This window comes from Sceloporus occidentalis, unplaced genomic scaffold (assembly GCF_023333645.1).
Source record: "Sceloporus occidentalis isolate IW3139 unplaced genomic scaffold, rSceOcc1.0.p SCAF_3, whole genome shotgun sequence".
Classification (NCBI taxonomy): domain Eukaryota; kingdom Metazoa; phylum Chordata; class Lepidosauria; order Squamata; family Phrynosomatidae; genus Sceloporus; species Sceloporus occidentalis.
In genome coordinates, this window is record NW_028316983.1 from 29,071,121 (window position 1) to 29,088,392 (window position 17,272).

A 17,272-nucleotide genomic window follows, 5' to 3' on the forward strand; every position below is an offset into this window, starting at 1 on the left:
TCTAGTTTTTTCATCACTGCCCTTCCCATTCCTAGTCTTCTTATTTCTTGACTGCATTCTTTGTTCTGATCAATGTTTGATCCAAGCTATAGGAACTCATTAACTATTTTGATTTCCTCATTGTCTAGGATGAATTTATGGAGATCCTTCTTGGTCATTATTTTTGTTTTCTTTATGTTCAGAAGCAAGCCTGCTAATTAAGCATAAATCATTTTAAAATTCAATTTTATTCATTATACCTTTTAGACTGTTGTCTTCTGCAGAAGGCATTAGAATGTACATTTAATTTAATCCATTATAAATTTTTACCATTATCTTCTGTATAAGGCATGCTTTCATTATTCACAACCTTCTCCAACTTCCTCCAGATGTTTTGGATTAGAATTCTCATCACCTCCAGCTATTATGGCAATGGTGAATGGTGGGAGTTGGAATCCAAAACATGTGGAAGACCCCAAGTTAGAGTAGGCTGAATTGAAGGACAACAGCTCATAAATTTATGATTATTCTGGTGAAATGTTCTGCACAGTGAAGAACACACTTTTGCCTAGGAAGGAAGGAAGGAAGGAAGGAAGGAAGGAAGGAAGGAAATGTACAAGAATATCCCATCCCTGCAATCAAACAAAAGAACACCAGGTTTGTAATTGTTGTAATTGTGTGAACTGTCCTGTATCACTTGCATTTTAATCAGTCCCATATGAATTGAATGGTAAAAATAAAATAAATTATTGATGTAGATAGGTTTGTAGTGCAGAGCTGTCTTTGTGATCATTGCAGTTATAATCACTAAGCAGATGAATAAACTCTTGTTACAGCATATAGATAAGATTTATTCTGAGATAAAAAGAATTCCCATGTCAGTCATTCTTTTCAGTGAATAGATAAAAAATTTTCCATAAATCTGTGTAAAATATGAATGGAAGGCTCATTCTCTGGAACAGTTTTTAAGCTTGTGTTATGTGTTAGAAGCCAAGATAACTAAACTGAGGCTAGTGTACAAAGGCCATATCATGAAAAGACAGGACTCACTAGAAAATACAATAATGCTGAGTAAGGTGGGGGGAAGTAGGAAGTAGTTAAAGTTGAAGTGTGGCAGACCATAGTAAAAGCAAGACTTTTTATTCACAGGGAAAATCTGTAATGATTTCTTTTAGTGCTTCTGTCACATATGATTTGCAGTGTGCATGTTCAATAGTGCTTTCCTGCCGATTTTACCAAGATCCCGACCCTTTCCAGAGTCCTGTTCTGTCTCTGCAATTCTCTCTCTCTCTCTCAATCTCCTCCTTCCATGTGGCTCTGCTGGGAAGGTGAGGGAGGGAAAGCAAGAGCAGCAAAGGCAGTGCAATGAAGTTTGGGCTCTAACAGATGTTCTAATTCTGGATTGGGACCAAGGATGCAGGAAGTAGGGTGCTAAGAGCCCTGGTGGCACAGTGATTAAATACCGGTACTGCAACCACTCACTCACAGCCACAAGGTTGTGAGTTCAATTCCAGCCAGGAGCTCCAGGGTTGACTCAGCCTAACATTCTTCCAAAGTCACTAAAATGAGTACCCAGCTTGCTTGGGGCAATTAGCTTACACATTGTAAACTTCTTACAGACTGCTTAGTTCAGTATGAAATGGAATAGAAATGTAGCTGCTATTGCTATAGCTGCTAAGTAAGAATGCCACCCCATTTTTTGCAGGCCACAGAACTGCAGTGGGAGAGGGCCTTGTGTGATAAAGCCAAGTGAGAAATCTTGTCAGAGACCAACCTCTATAGATGGAAATAATTATTCTGATTTTCAAACCCAACTCACTCAAATGGAGGCAACTGTTCAAGTCATACATGTGCCTGGTGGCAATGGTGAACAAAACACTTCAAATGTTCCTGCTGCTCTTCTTTTTCTTATTTTGAAAAATTATTTTAATTGAACATGGACTGGACATCTCCTTAAATAGAGGATGCTTTCAAAGAGAGGGCTCTAGGACCTGTGACCATTTTAAACTGATGTAAGCTGGTAGAGTAGTGTGGTTTGAGTATTGGACTACGACTCTGGAGATCAGGGTTCAATTCCCAATTTAGCCATGGAAACCCACTGGCTGACACTGGGAAAGACACACTCTCTCAGTCTCAGAGGAAGGCAATGGCAAACCTTCTCTGAACAAATCTTGCCAAGAAAACCCTATGATAGGTTTGCCTTAGGATCATCATAAGTTGGAAACAGTTTGAAGGCTCAGAACAACAATAACAAAAGCTGCTAGAGAGATCATCCATAGCTATATAACAAAGGGAAAGGCAATCAAGAGCAGTATGCTGAACTAGTAGACTCAGGGTTCATTCACATATCTTTTTTTAGTGCAATGATGCAAATAATCTCATTCACACTTTCTGGGTTTGTTATTCACACTATGGAACCACATCGATGTGAATTTGGTTGTTCACATGTGCAAGCATTTGAATAAAGAAAGGACTGACTTTGTGAATGCATTTGGAACCCCTTTTTTGGCATGCAGTATTTTATCCCAGGTCTATTTGGCTCTATTTGTATTGGTTATTCACACTACTGATGATGTGACTCGGGGGTAAAATCCTGACATCAATTATCCTGAATTAAGTGGGGGTTTTGGCAGCTCCCCCTAACTTAATCAGGTGCATTCAGAATGTGTGTGAACAACAGAGATTTAACCTGGACTCATCCTGGATTATTTTCATAGTGTGAATAATGCCTCAGGCAGGGATTAAGGTACTGGAGAGAAGACTACACCACAGCCAGGGACGTAGTCAAGGGGGGGTGTCTTGGGGTCCTGACCCACCTTCCGTTAGAAAAATGAATGGTGTGTGCTGCTGTGCCGTCGCACCCAAGCCCCAATATATAATGGTGGCACTTAGTCTGGACCCCCCCTTCCTAAAATCCTGGCTACGTCCCTGCTACAGCAGTGCAGATAAAATCTCATTTGCTCAAAACATTGCTGTTTTTTGGTTGTCATATCCATGTAACTGGGTTCCTATTAGGCTGGCCCTAGTCTGAGCATGTTGATCATTTTAGGAAGCTGAAGGTGGAGGGTTGAGGTTGTGGGTTTCTCGGTGTTCTTCTTGGAGTTCATAGTTGTTCCCTCAGGCCATACAACTAGTCCTGACCTTTCTACAAACTAGATGAACTTCTTTCCCCAGTCAAGCTGGTATCTATTAATGGATTGCTGGACATCTGGCAAAGAATTCATTGCTAAAGCCATATGGATCTTCATTTATGGTGTGGAATGAGATGCTATCCATAGAAAGAAGGTAACTGTATTCACTGCAGTTCATACAAATTTGCCTGAAGAGGTAGCCACAGATTCAACCAAAATGTCCAGTAATAAGTGAGTGGTTTTGGACACAGAATCATAGAATCAGAGTTGGAAGAGACCTCAAGGTCATCCAGTCCAACTCCCTGCCATGCAGGGGCACAGATTCAAAGCACTCCCAACAGATGGCCATCCAGCCTATGTTTAAAGACCTCCAAAGAAGAAGACTCTGCCACACGCTGAGGGAGTGTGTTCCACTGTCAAACAGCTCTTACTGTCAGGAAGTTCTTTCTAATGTCAAGCTGGAATCTCTAGGCACATGGATTGCCTAGGTCTGATTTAGTGATCCAGTTTTATGAATGTTTAGATTAATCATTGCCATAGCTTTGAAAAGTTAATTTTGTGGACTTTTTTGGTTGCCATGCTGGCTGAGGGATTCTGGGAGTTGTCCAAGAGGAACTTTTCAAAACTTTAATCATTGCTTATAATGAGATTAAGTTAAAATAAAACATATTGTGGAAACCATATACAGTTCAGCTGCCCTTCAGTATTTTGTCATTGTTAGGGCCATTTTTCTTGCTTCATAGATGGATTTGGTACTCTAGTCCTATTCCAATGGAGCATTGTAAGAGCAAGGATTTATTATTGTTGAGTACCTTCAAGTCATTTGCGACTCATGGTGACCATAAGGTGAACTTATCATGGGGTTTTCTTGGCAAGATTTCTTCAGAGGAGGTTTGCTATTGCCATCTGAGGCTGAGAGGGTATGATTTGCCAAAGGTCAGGGTACTTCTTGCTAATGTTGTCTTGCCTCACTTTTATGAGGAGTCTAGTTGTTGTCATATTTCCATTTTAATCCTTCTGTGTTTCTCCATGGCTGTTTCTTTCTTCTCACTTAAAAATGTACTAAGGCATTCGTACAATATCTCTTGATTGTTAATCTAGGAGCTGTACAGCTGGAAGCATGGGTTTTATCCATTTACCCTGCTTTTTTTTCCCCCTTAGGCAAACTGTGGAGCGGGTGAGAGAATCTTCTGTCTTGAAGTTGCCCACTTCCACGCATGAATAGAAATTGGGTGTAACTCTATAGAAAAAGCCCTCAGAAACAGAGAATGTTCAACAACTATGAAGACATTTTCTCCACCTTCTCATGCTAAATTAAGAAAGGGCAAACATTACATGCCTACAGTTTTTTTATTTGTTTGGAAATATGTGGTTAAGATTCCTTTTCCCTCCTCTCTTCATTTATCTTCCTTTCTTTTAAATGCCACCTCCAAAGCAGCAGCTACATTAATTATATTTTGTGGCTTGCTTAAAAATTCCACACAGAGCTAAAAGGGGTGATAGTAATTATACGTAAGAAGGAAAGCCTGTGGATATGTCCCCACAGATGTACTATAATCTAGCCATCTATATACACAGATTCATATTCTTCAAGTCAGAGAGACATACTGTGGAAGTTAAATAGCTGCAGGGCTAAAACTGAGCCAGAACCGAGTAACCATTCCTTTTCAGTGCCAGAGGTCCACTCCATCCTATCTATGTGTGAATGGTTGAAATCCTGTTGGTGTAAAAAGAGTTGGTGTGCAGTGTTATTGTGCTGAAGGCACATTGTGTACTGTGGATGGATACATTTGATGGTATATTCAGTTGCATATTTGCTGACTTTGGTCAGTTACAGAACACTGCCATTCAATGGAAGGATTGTAGAATCGGCCTTCTATATCCACGGATTCTACCATCCATGGCTTGAACATATTTTAAAAAACAATCCCCAAAAGCAAACTTTGCTTTTGCCATTTTATATAAGGGACACCATCTTATTATGCCATTGTATATAATAGGACTTGAACATCCACGAATATTGATATCCACCAGGGGGAGGATCCTGGAACCAAAATCTAGCAATATCAAGGACTCACTGTATAGCACAATGAATGTACAACTACACAAGTAACTACAGTGGGCACTTGATATTAACTCGGGTTTGGTTCCAGAACCCCTTGTGGATACCAAAATCCATTGATGTTCAAGTCGCGTTAAATATAATTGATAGTAAAATGTGACCCTTATATAAAATAATAAAATCAAGTTTTGCTTTTTGGAATTTATATATATATTTAAAATACTTTCAAACCATGGATGCTTGAATCCATGTATATGGGGGGGTCTACTGTAAATGTAACTCCACATGTAACTCCACAGTCCTGATGTAGAATCTGCCTCATCCCACATCTAATGCAGGAGTGGGTAAATTGCAACCCATGGCCCACATGCAGCATTTGGGAACCCCATGTTTGGTCCCTGAAGTGGCCAGAAGTTCCAGATTCATCAAGGTTTTTTTCTTTGCCAGAAAGCAGACTGAAAGCTGTCAAAGATGCCTGAACATGCAGTGCTTAGCTTTCCCTAACTCCCCAGACCTCCCGCAAAAAAGAAAAAGAGAAAAAATCTGCCAAAAATTGGCCAAAATGGTAGTCAGATGTGATGTCACATCACTGGGCAGGCAAAAGTGTGTAATGAAACCAAATAGGCAGACCCGGGGAGTCAAAATGGTCCCTGTGGCCTGAGCTGTTGCCCACCCTGGGCTATGGGCTACTTTTAACAATGCCAGGGAAATCTCCAGTAAGAATAAGGCATATAAAAAGAATATAGGAGGACTGCAAATTTTGGATTGCTGAGGGACTCCTTATTTTATTTTTCATTATTTCTTAGACTACCTAGCTTCTTAAGGGACTTTCACTCTCATACATGTTAATGCCTAGTATTTTTTTCTGTAAGCCTTCAAGTTTGCTGAGGCATTAGCTAATCCTCTGTGTGTGAAAGTATATTCATTATTTACTGGCTTTTGTAACTTCAGCAGTCCAATGATCACATTTTATTGCACGCTACTGTCAGTAAGCCTTATTTCATACTAAAGTTGAGTCGTTATTCAAAGCTAAATTATATTATGGTTTTGTTTATATATTTTGGTGTTGTGGACTTTCTTCTTTTTTGTTGCTGTAGTTTGTTTCCTTCTGTTCTCTCTTTTAAAATGATTTGCAATTTTGTAGTTTGTCTGTTTGTTGTTTTTGTTGTAATTTTGGGTTTTTTAAAAAATCCTACAAGCCCTCTCAGGCACATCACTTATAGGGCAGCCTATACATCACTCACATAGGCGCGTTACAGACCGCCGGATTGCGGTGGTCTGGCTCCGCCTCCGCTTGCAGCGTCTGGGAGACGCAGCAGCCAAACCGCGCAGCTCCCGGATGCTCCAAGGAAGCAGCGCGGAAATCACGCTCCTTCCTGGGCCCCGGAAGAGACGCCACGAGATGCTAGTCGCGCATTCGCGGCATCACTTCTGGGGCACGGCGTGCGGACGCACAGCATCCGCTACGTCATTATGGCAGTGGCCGTGTGGAATGGCCGCCGCCATTTGTCACGGACTCTGTCCGTGATAGGGTTAGGGGCATCTGGAAGAGATGCCCCTTTTTCAAACTGGGACGTCCTCAGGACGTCCCTAATGGCGGTCTATAACCCACCATAGAGATCAAATCTTGGGAAAATTACTTTTTGAATTACAATTCCCAGACTAGCCCAGCCAGCATGGTCCATGGAGACTGAAGTCCAGAATAGTAACTTTTCCAATCCCTAATGAGATGTTAAATGCTCTGCTTTCCTTCTTATCTGTAATTTTTAAATGCTTTAAAACTGTTTTTAACCAGTGCTCTTTTAATCTGATACTTTTTTTTGTTATTATGATTGATTTTAGTTGTGTTATATTTTTAATCTTTATATCACTTGCAAGTAGGACCTATGGTGAAACAATTTCAAATACAGTGGCTACTTAATGTGGTGGTTTAGTGGTTAAGACACCAATTCTGACGATCGTAAAGTCGAAATGTTGGCAGTTCAAAGCCAAGTGCCACATAATGGTGTGAGCTTCCCTCGCTAGTTTCACCTTCTGCCAACCTAGCAGTTTGAAAGCATGTAAAAGTGCAAGTAGATAAATAGGTACCACTTTGGAGGGAAGACGAGAGCATTCTGTGCAGTCATGCTGGCCACATGAACACCTGAGTAGTCTTTGGACAACATTGGCTCTTCAGCTTAGTAATGATGAGCACTGTCCCCTACAGTCGATTACAACTAGATATTCATGTCAAGGAAAAAACCTTTACCTTTTAACCTACTTAACAATTAATAAATGTTCAGCTCTAAGCACGTAGAGGTCAACTATTTGGAATTTCTGCCCATACAGTGAGAAGAGGTCTGTATTGCCATCTCCCTTGCCCGAATTTTGATCAGCAGTGATCTGCCAATTTCTCTGTGCAAAATACATATAACCTGACTCATTTCGGCTTCACTGTTTATTGCCACAAACTGGTAATTGTATGATATCTTTGTCTACATCTTATTCCTTTCGGAGTGATCACTTCAGACTTTCAAAAATTCTTAAAAGTGTTCCTCTATTGTTTATACTTAGTTTATTTATTAAAGGCTGGGAAGAATGAGAGGGTTTCCCCCTTCCCCACTTTGGCTTTGAGCCAAACCGTGACAGCCAGAGACAATTTTGTTAGGAAATGAAAGCTGAAATGTTACAGAGCCAGATAACTTATTCATAGAATAGCCTGTATCACCATGCACCAGCTATTTAAATCCCTAGACAGCTTCAAAACATGTGACTCACACTTGCTGCTTGAACCACTTGGCATTTTGAAAAGCAAGACAACATTCAGATGTGCTGTGCCTCTCTGCACCTCTGTGAGGACTGGCATCCCTTAAAAAGCATGGTCCTATTTTTTAGAGTTGCTCCAAAAATTGTGTGTGCCGACACTTATCAGTGAGAACAACAGAGGAAGATAGACTTTTCTCATGCTCCTAATTGCAGAGGAAACAAGTATGGCACATGCTCTCATTATGACTCCGCCATTATATTTTATTAACTCCACATCAGCCCATGACTGTCAGAAGGGAGCAATGTTGGTGACAATTTGGAAAGTCTGTTTTGGAACAAACAGAGTATAATTAAAAACACTGAGAAGCACAATCTGATTTCTTTGTTATTATCTTCATTGTGCCCCCCCCCCTTTCCCATTTTGGTGAAGTGAGTGTATTTTCATAAAGACAAGTGCTTATTCAAATGTAAATTGTGACTGGAGACAATGATATATTTTGGGGGGTCTGAATCATCCACTGTTTATAAGCTAATCATTTCTTCCATTCCATTCCTCCCCACATAAAGAATGATGCTATGATGCAAATTGTGGAATGCAAATAAAAAAATAAATAAAAATGGAGTCCTCTGGAAACTGATGGATTTAAATGAATTATGATACTGCCTCTTTTAGTCTTTCCCCATGCACAAGATTACATGGAATGTGTTGATAATGAAAACCTCAATACTGCTAGAAAAGAACTGGTGACTTCATCTCTGTTTAGCACATATTTTCAAATGATCAGCAGCATCTTATTGCAAATAATAACCTTTCCCCCTTTTCTATTCTTTTTTGCATTTTGCAGTTAAGAGAATGAAAAGGCAGGCAGCAGTAGTGTGTAATTTCAGGACAATAGGTGCATAGGTTGCCCAAGAATTATAAAGCACTCTGCAGAACCAGGAACAGAAAAACAATTCAGTCAAAAGATAGGTACAAGCAATGTAAATATACTAGAGGGCATACAAAACTATGCACATTTACTGAGAAATAGAGCCTATTATATCTAAGGGAGATTACAAACAGTAAGGTCCAACCATTGTTCACAACCAGAATTTAGACCTTTTGGGCTACAGCTTCCAGAATCTTGCAGCAACCAAATCTGGATTTTAAAGTGATTTAGTTCTGACTGCAGCTTTTTTCACCCATTATAAATTCCACACATTGAACATTAACATTTGAAACATGAAAGCCAACAAATGTACATGCTTCTGTGGGAGTTCTTACCCTAAACAGTTGGGGACCCTAGCTCTTGTGACAGGCTATAAACAGAGGTCCACAAAACTTTGGCTTTCCTGGTTCAGGTGCTCATACTCAAGATGTGGTATCAGGGGCATGGGACTTGGGAGGAAGCTCAATGGTATGGCCTTTCTAAACCTGTGGTTCCTTTTCACATGTATAATGTGAAGTTGGCGCCTGGACCGGTTGTGTAGTACACCATGCATGAGTTGAGCTGTCTGGTGGACTTTCTATTGAGGATCACTTTTCACACTTCCAACAGCAGAAAAGTTGCTATGTTAGAGCCCATTTGAAGAGTGGTCTGACCACTGCCTCCTTAAGACAAGAAGGCAGGGTACCCTCCCTGAAGGATGCATTGATTATATTTTTCAGCATCAGCTTGACTGTATCACCCCCCTGGACAGCCAGCCAGGATAGGCAAGGGTCGAGAGGGCAAGTTGTTTTTTCAAACTACTAAGGAGCTTGTCCACATACTCAGTACTTACCAAATGAAATTGATCCAGTGTAACAGTAATGGCGGAGGCTTTGGATGCCTCTCTCATTGCTTCTGACTTAAAATTGGCATCCAAATCAGCTCTTATCCAAGAGATTTTATCTGTGAAATAATCATTCAAAGCATCACTGCAAGCTATAATTGAATCTAATAGAAGGTTCTGGGTGGGAAGCAGTTGTGTTAAACTCCTTACCACCCTGAACAGCTCAGCTGGACGAGATTTTAGAGATGCAACAGATGCAGAATAGAAAGATTTCTTGGCAGCATCTATTGCCACTTGATAGGACCTAAGAAAAGTCCAGTGAAGTGTCTTAGATATGAGTTGCGATTTCAGCCAACGCTTCTCTAGTCGTTGTCCAACCCGCTTCATTTGTTTAAGATCTTCAGTGTACCAAGGGTTACGATTTTTAGCGAGTTGGAAAGGATGCTTGGGATCGATCATGTCTATAGCTCTGGTGTTGTTGTTATTGCACAAATTAACCAGAACTTCGACAGTTACCAGCACTGCCAACCACAGAACCCCCTAGGGCTTCTTGGAACCTAGAGGGTTCCATCAGCCTTCAAGGGTGGACTACTCTAATTGGTCCTCCACCCCCACAGGGAGGAATAGTAGCTTTCAGTCCAACCTTAATCAGGAAATGATCTGTCCATGATAATGCGTAGATACTAATTATTTCTGCCCACAGATATGCCTGTTCCCTGCAAAAGACCACATCAAAGCATGACCTGCGCAATGTGTGGGCTCAAAGAAACCCATGCACTCCTGAGCTGCACCAGTAAGAATAACCCAGCCAGCAGAGCCATTGCCTGTGCTTTTAAAAAGTAGTGTTTCTAAGCTTTGGTACATACATAAAGCTAAGAAGCAAAAAAGTTGAATTAAGAACTACAGTTAGTTCGAACATACTACATACTAAGATAAACGCTGCTACTTCAGAAATGCCCCTTTATATTCGTTTGGCGCTTTGGGGGCATTAGAACAGTACCTCCCCATATGAACCTGCAAGAAATCTTTCAGGGGAAAGCTTTCTCTTGGCCCCACCACCATCATAGGCTCAGTGGGTGAGGACACAAGTGAGCCTTCTCAGTGGCTGATCTTCCCTCTGGAATGCCTGTCCATGGAAGGTGAGGCTAGGCTGGTCCCCTACCTGCTTCCCTTTCACCAGCAGGTAATTACATTTGTTTAACCAGGGAGGTAATTGCACCAGGGAGGCTTTTTTATTTCATTTTTTAACTTCTGCAAATATTTAAACAATTTCATATTGTTTTCATTGTGATGTTTCCTTCTGTGAGCTGTGTTGGGTCCCACTCCAGGAGAAAGGAGTCATATAAATAAATAGTAGAACCAGACAGACATCCTTCATTTTATCATTGTTCTTCTTTTACTTTGCATTCCAACATGTTCATGCACCACTTTGCCTACTGCCTCTTGATTAACCTCAGATCTTAAGCCCCCTTCCATATAAAGTTGTCCTTGTTCACACCGCTTTAAAAAAAACCCATAGTTGAATAATTTATTGCCATTAAATATGAACCACAAAGAGTATTTCAGTAACAATCTCTAAACAACATTCCTTTTAGCATCTCCTTTAGGAAGCAACTCTGTCCGAAACACATCACTGCTCCCACTTCTCCATTCAACACATTATTGATCATTATGAAAAGTGAACAGTATACATTTTTGTGAAAGATGAAAGGCAGAAAGCCCTGCATGCAGGTGAACTGGTGAGATAAATGGCCTAGAAAAAAAGACTATAGTTATATAAGTGACAACCTGCATTCCGAAGTAGTAATGTACAAGTGATAACCTGCATTCCCAATTAATAATGTGACAGTCTGCATTCCCAATTAGTAATGTGGCTGTCTGTATGCTTTTCTACTTGAGATTCACACACCCATATAAGCGATCTGTATTCAAGGAAGTAATTAAAGAGGTGCCATTTTGTCTACTCAGGTATCTCCTAGTCCAGATTTACAATCATACAGCGACATTCTTCAACTTGTCTGATCTTCTTTTTCTTCCTTGGGGGCAAAAGGTCTGGGCAGTTCAGTATCACCGATGTGGTGGTGATTTTCTTTGGTTTGCAGAAGGAACAGGCTTGGAAGACACCTCTCTCATCACTGTTGTGCCATGGGATGTAGAAAGAATTGCACTGGCCATAACAAAACCTGTTTGTAAAGGTGTAGTTATTGCAGCCTTCCTCATGGATGGTTTGCTTGAACTCTTGCGTTTTGCACCAGTCTTGCACCAGCTTTTTTTCTGTTATGTGTAGCGTGTCTGTGCTTGACTCAGTCACTTCATCACAAGGTATGTTTCCCATGTCTCTGAATTTGGAGTTTAAGCATTGCTGTGCCTGTTCTGAATCATTAGCCATCTTTTTGTCCAGATCTTTTCCAGAAATGTGGCCATGGGATGCTTGGATGCTGTGAATCTCCAGCATGTGCAGTAGAAGTCCAAGTAGGACAAGAATTCCAACAGGAGAAAATTTGCAATCCATCCTAGAATCAGAAGGGAGTTTCACATAGTAATAGCCAAAAATTAAATCACAAAGCTACAAACAGCAGCTACCCTATTATACATCATGCAATCCATTACACAGAATCCAGACTTCTGATATCATGTACTAGAATTAGATGATTAAGATAGCAAAACACACCACAATATTTGAAGCAAATCAGGTTACCATTTTTGAATGCTTCCTATAAAAAGAATGCTACAACTATTTTTTTAAAAAGGTACTTTACTAGGTGTAGTAGTCAAAGCTGCTCGTTGCTATGCTAGCTTTCCATTCAAAACCAGCACCTTTATTTTATGCAGAGGAGCCTCAGTTGCATTAGTAACAAACCCCAGACCTTCAGATGTTGTTGGACTGCAGTGTCTATCAGCCTCAGCAAGAATAAATGTGAATGATGAGTAATGCTGGGAGGGACAAACAAAACAACATCTAAAGCCTGTACCACTCATTCTCTTGTTGGTTAACGAGCCTTCAGTGCTTTCCCTGTTAGAAAGCCTTTACAATTGTGTAAAGCTTAAAAAGAAAAGCAGTTTGCTTTTGCTTTGGCCTGTTGAGATGGGCTCCATTGCAGCCATCCTCTTCCTCCACTGAATTAATTGAAAGCAAACTACTTTAGCACTTTGAGTTCAGTTTGCAGCAATGGAAGAAAGCTGAGGACAAAGGCAGAAAATTGGACATTTTACAACAGATGGGGGAAAAGATGAGGGGATTCTTTAAGACTGTTGCCATTACATCAAGACAGCTGGAGATATGCTCTTACCTATATTTCATGATTTAGTGGGCAAAAACCAATAAACATAACATTTAAATAATACCAAACTATTTACTAAAAACTAAAGGCTTCACAATATTATTTTTAAAAGTTACCAAAAGTTAACAATAAATGTAACAAAATATTTTAAAACAAGCAACACCAACTTTCTCCCCAGCAAAGTACTAACCTTATGAAAAGCAAAACTTCCTCTGGAAGAAATGTGCTTCAGCCAACTGTCTTCTCTTCCTTTATATATCAAAAATGAATGCCAATTACCTAATTATTAAATAGTATCACCTGCTTTTTGACTGATCTCTTAAACAATTCTCTGAGACCCCCCCCATGCACAGACCTGCCATTACTCATGAAGAAACCTCCAAAGAAATAAGTCTTTGCAGATGATTTATTGCCTTGCCATTTTTCAAAGTTCCTCTTCAGCAGGATGGCCACAAAGGTGAGCCTTTGATCACTGTGTAGAAGAAGGAATTTCAATTAGTGACATTGGCTCGACAAACTCCACCTGCCAAAATTTCCTCTCAAACAACAAGTAATAAAGTTGTCCAGAGACCAAGGTTTGAATCCTGGCTTGGCCATGTCAGCCCACTGAATGACCTTGGGTGAGGCACATTTTCTCAGCTTCAGAGGATGGCAAGGGCAACCTCCCTCTGAAGAAACTTGCCATAAAAATCCCACGATAGGTTTGACTGAAGGTTGTCATTGTCAACAGTAAAGATACAGAAACCCTCTATTGTACCTGACACTTTATTTCCACTTACATTTTATCTAGCACACAATACATTACAAGAGAAGTAAGCAATGTGAATGGATTCCTCAACTTAAAAAAAATCTGGCAAAGGAGTAGTGTTTTTAGCTGACTGGCATTCACCAGCATCTAAAGCTAGGCATCCTGTCTCACTATTTTTGCTGATATGGGAATACAGTAAGCCCTGTTGTGGGGGAATGCATCTGTCTGTGCTCTAGAAAAAGACTACAAAACATCAAGAACCAGCTGGAGAGACCATAGAATAATGAGGGGCAGGGCTTCCTGGTTAGAACTATCTGAACTACATCTGATTTCTGAACACATCTTTCTAGTTAAGTTCTAATGAGAAGTTATGTGATACCAATGAAGACATACAGCAAGGACAGATCCTTGTTTTAAAGACCCTTGCCTACATTTTGCAGAAAAAGTATTTCAAGGACACATTGTTGTGTGCCTTCAAATAATTTTTTGACTTATGGTGACCCTACAGTGGGGTATTCTTGGCAAATTTCTTCAGAGAAGGTTTGGCACTATCATCCTCTGAGGATGAAAGAGTGTGACTTGCCCAGGATCACTCCATGGGTTTCATGGCTGAAAGAGGATTCAGACCCTGTCCTCCAGAGTCCTAGTCCACTGCTCAGACCATAATATCACACTAGCTTATTCAATGTGTTAAATGGTTGTGTATATATCCAGACATCCAAGAGGGTCCATGATTCCCAACATGTCATTGCATGTTTCTGACTTATTTCATTTACAAGTGGGCAACTATGAAAGTCTGAAGTCAGTTTTCGAACCTAAATGCTATCTGGGGTGTGAGGCAATTTGCAAAGTTTTTAGCCCCCCTTCTCTGAACCATTTTAGCCCAGGAAAGCCCCCTTTTAACCAGACGAACTGAGCAGAAGTCATTTTGTGTTTCAAAAAAGGAAGAAAAAAAGAGGGGGGAGACTTTCTGGGGCTTAAATTGCTTTCCCCCCCCCATGGCAAAAAAACACCACCAATGCTCTTTAGAAGGCATTTGAGGACAAATATTTGGGATCAAGGGACCACAAAAATGGCCATGGGGCTGTTTTCCACTTTACCAACCATTATTGTCTTTTCTAATAAGTCATTTCATGCCATGATGTGGCCAAAGTATGATAGCCTCAGTTTGGTCATCCTGCCTTCCAGGGAGAATTCTGGCTTGATTTGCTCTAAGGCCCATTTACTGGTCACTTTGGTAGTTCATGGTATTCACAGAACTCTCCACAGGCAGCATATTCCAAATGAGTTGATTCTCTTCTTGTCAGCTTTCTTGACTGTCCAGCTTTCACAACCATATGTAGAAATACAATGGCATGGATGATCCTGACTTTGGGTTTCAATAATACTGTGCAACCTTGCTTTACGCGGGGAATCCATTCTGGACTCCCCTGAGTAAAGCAAATTCTGCCTATGCTGGAGCCCCGTTTAAATGAATGGGGCTTGTGCACATGGTGGCACACACCCCATTACTCCCTATGGAATGCACCGCCCCTTCCTCCCCGCGCAGCTTTCAGCATATGCTGAAAACCGCTTAAAGCACGCCCACATATGATGCGGGCACACTGTACATCTTTACCCTCAAGGATCTTGTCTAGTTCTTTATACCTGTCTTTCCAAGTCCTAATCTTCTTCTAATTCTTGACTACAGTCTCCATTTTGATGCCAAGGTAGAGAAAGTCTTTCCGTGTTTTGAATTCTTCATCATCCACCTGCAGGCTGTAGCGTGCCCATCCCTTGTTTAATGTCATCCTTGTATCTCCGCTTGTAACCTTTTTCAACACTACATATATTTTACTGGTTTATCTTTTTGGTAGAATATTCAGCAATTCCACATTATTACTTTATGACCACAAAATATGTTTGCTCACAAAATTTATTTTTTGTATATATATTTGGTATTAATCAAGTTGTTTTGTCTGGCCCTCTGTACATCTGTTGTGTCTGCAGTGCTTCGCTGTTCATTCCATGTAAGCCCATTTGTGAATATGTCCATTCTATACCATAATTTTACACACCTTTGGCCGAGACCCTTTATCATACCAACATTTTCTGCATGACAGGGGTTTTTACTGGATGTCCCTTGTGGTCTCTTTCACCTCTATGATTCTAAGCATCTGCTGATGGAATTACATTGTGCCAGCACTGCACCATCCCTATACAGCCTTAGCACAAAGTATGCAAAACAGTGAATGTAATACAGCTGCCAATTCATGGCACAATCCACAGGCAGTAAGCAGTGCACAATATACACTGTGACCCTACTTGATGCACTCTGTTGCATGATTCTGCATCTGCAATGATTCTGTAAACAGAAACCTGTTTCCTTCACCATCAGTTGGATACAATCATTCCACATTATCCAGCAAAGTCACTTTACATGCACAGCCTATGCCTGTGTATGTCACCAACAGGATTTGAGGTAAGGAGTGCTGCCTACATATTTTGTTACAGATTGTATTACAGTAGTCATCCTTTACATGTTGTTGTGTGCCTTCAAGTCATGATAACCCTAAGGTGAACCTATCATGAGCTTTTCTGGGGCTGAGAGTTTGTGACTCACCCAAGGTCACCCAGTGGGTTTCCATGGCCAAGTGGAGAAATCAAACCCTGATCTTCAGAGTCATAGGCCAACACTCAAACCAGCATTTTTTAAAAAAAATTCAGATTGCCTAACCACATTGGTGGTAATAGTCATATATACAGAAAAAATTAATATACAGTGGGAGTCTAGTCAGAGCTTTCTGAGAGAAGGCTAAATGTCTCACAAAACCACAAATCCTAGCATTACATAGCATTGAAGTCATGGTAGCTAAAGCAGTATCAAACAGCATTTTTTTCTGCAGTGCAGCTGCAGCCTATCAATGGTAATACATAATTGAACTGGATCACAAATAATATCCTTTTACAGCATCTTACGAATAGGTTTCAGTGCAAACTGATGTAAGATACTATAAGACATAAATCACTACACTATGGATTTATAGTTCTGTATAAATATTTTGAAGGCTATAAATAAATTTATATCAATGTGATGGAGGTGTAAGTGCTTGATAGGTAGTGGGCAAAGATTCGTTTTAATGAAATCTTCAGAATCATCTACATATTATGTGAGGCAGGGATGAAACTAAATTCCAAGCCTTCTATGAGAAGAACTCAGTCACTGTGACCATGTACTGTATGTGTACTATCAATTATTAGAACAAGGGAACAGTCAGATAGAGAAAACTAAAAAAGCATTCTAAAAGGACTGATTTTTTTTAAAAAGCTTATGCTAGACTTGTAAATGATAATGCAAATAAAAAGTATGAAAAAATATATCAAGGGTTGACAATATGAGTTGTATGTGAAAAATAATCAGTAGCATGGCATGAATGAAACCTGCTGGGTGACCTTAGACAAGTCACACTCTCTCAGTCTCAGAGGATGGCAGTGGCAAACCCCCTCTGCCAAGAAAACCCTGTGATGGATTCACCTTAGGGTCACCATAAGTCAGAAATGACTTGAAGGCACGCAACAACGATTCACCTATCAG

At 40.4% G+C, this 17,272-nt stretch overlaps 1 protein-coding gene across 1 annotated transcript; it reads right to left on the reverse strand.

Annotated features, from left to right (window-relative positions):
• Nucleotides 1-11,644: 11,644 nt before the first annotated feature.
• Nucleotides 11,645-12,181, reverse strand: LOC149315691 (gremlin-1-like). Its single transcript, XM_089518510.1, has one exon. The coding sequence runs from the start codon at nucleotides 12,179-12,181 to the stop codon at nucleotides 11,645-11,647; it is 537 nt and encodes a 178-aa protein (XP_089374636.1).
• Nucleotides 12,182-17,272: the final 5,091 nt, after the last annotated feature.

Coding starts and splice junctions, on each gene's coding strand:
- LOC149315691 (XM_089518510.1), bottom strand. CDS start 12,181: ATGGATTGCAAATTTTCTCCTGTTGGAATTCTTGTCCTACTTGGACTT.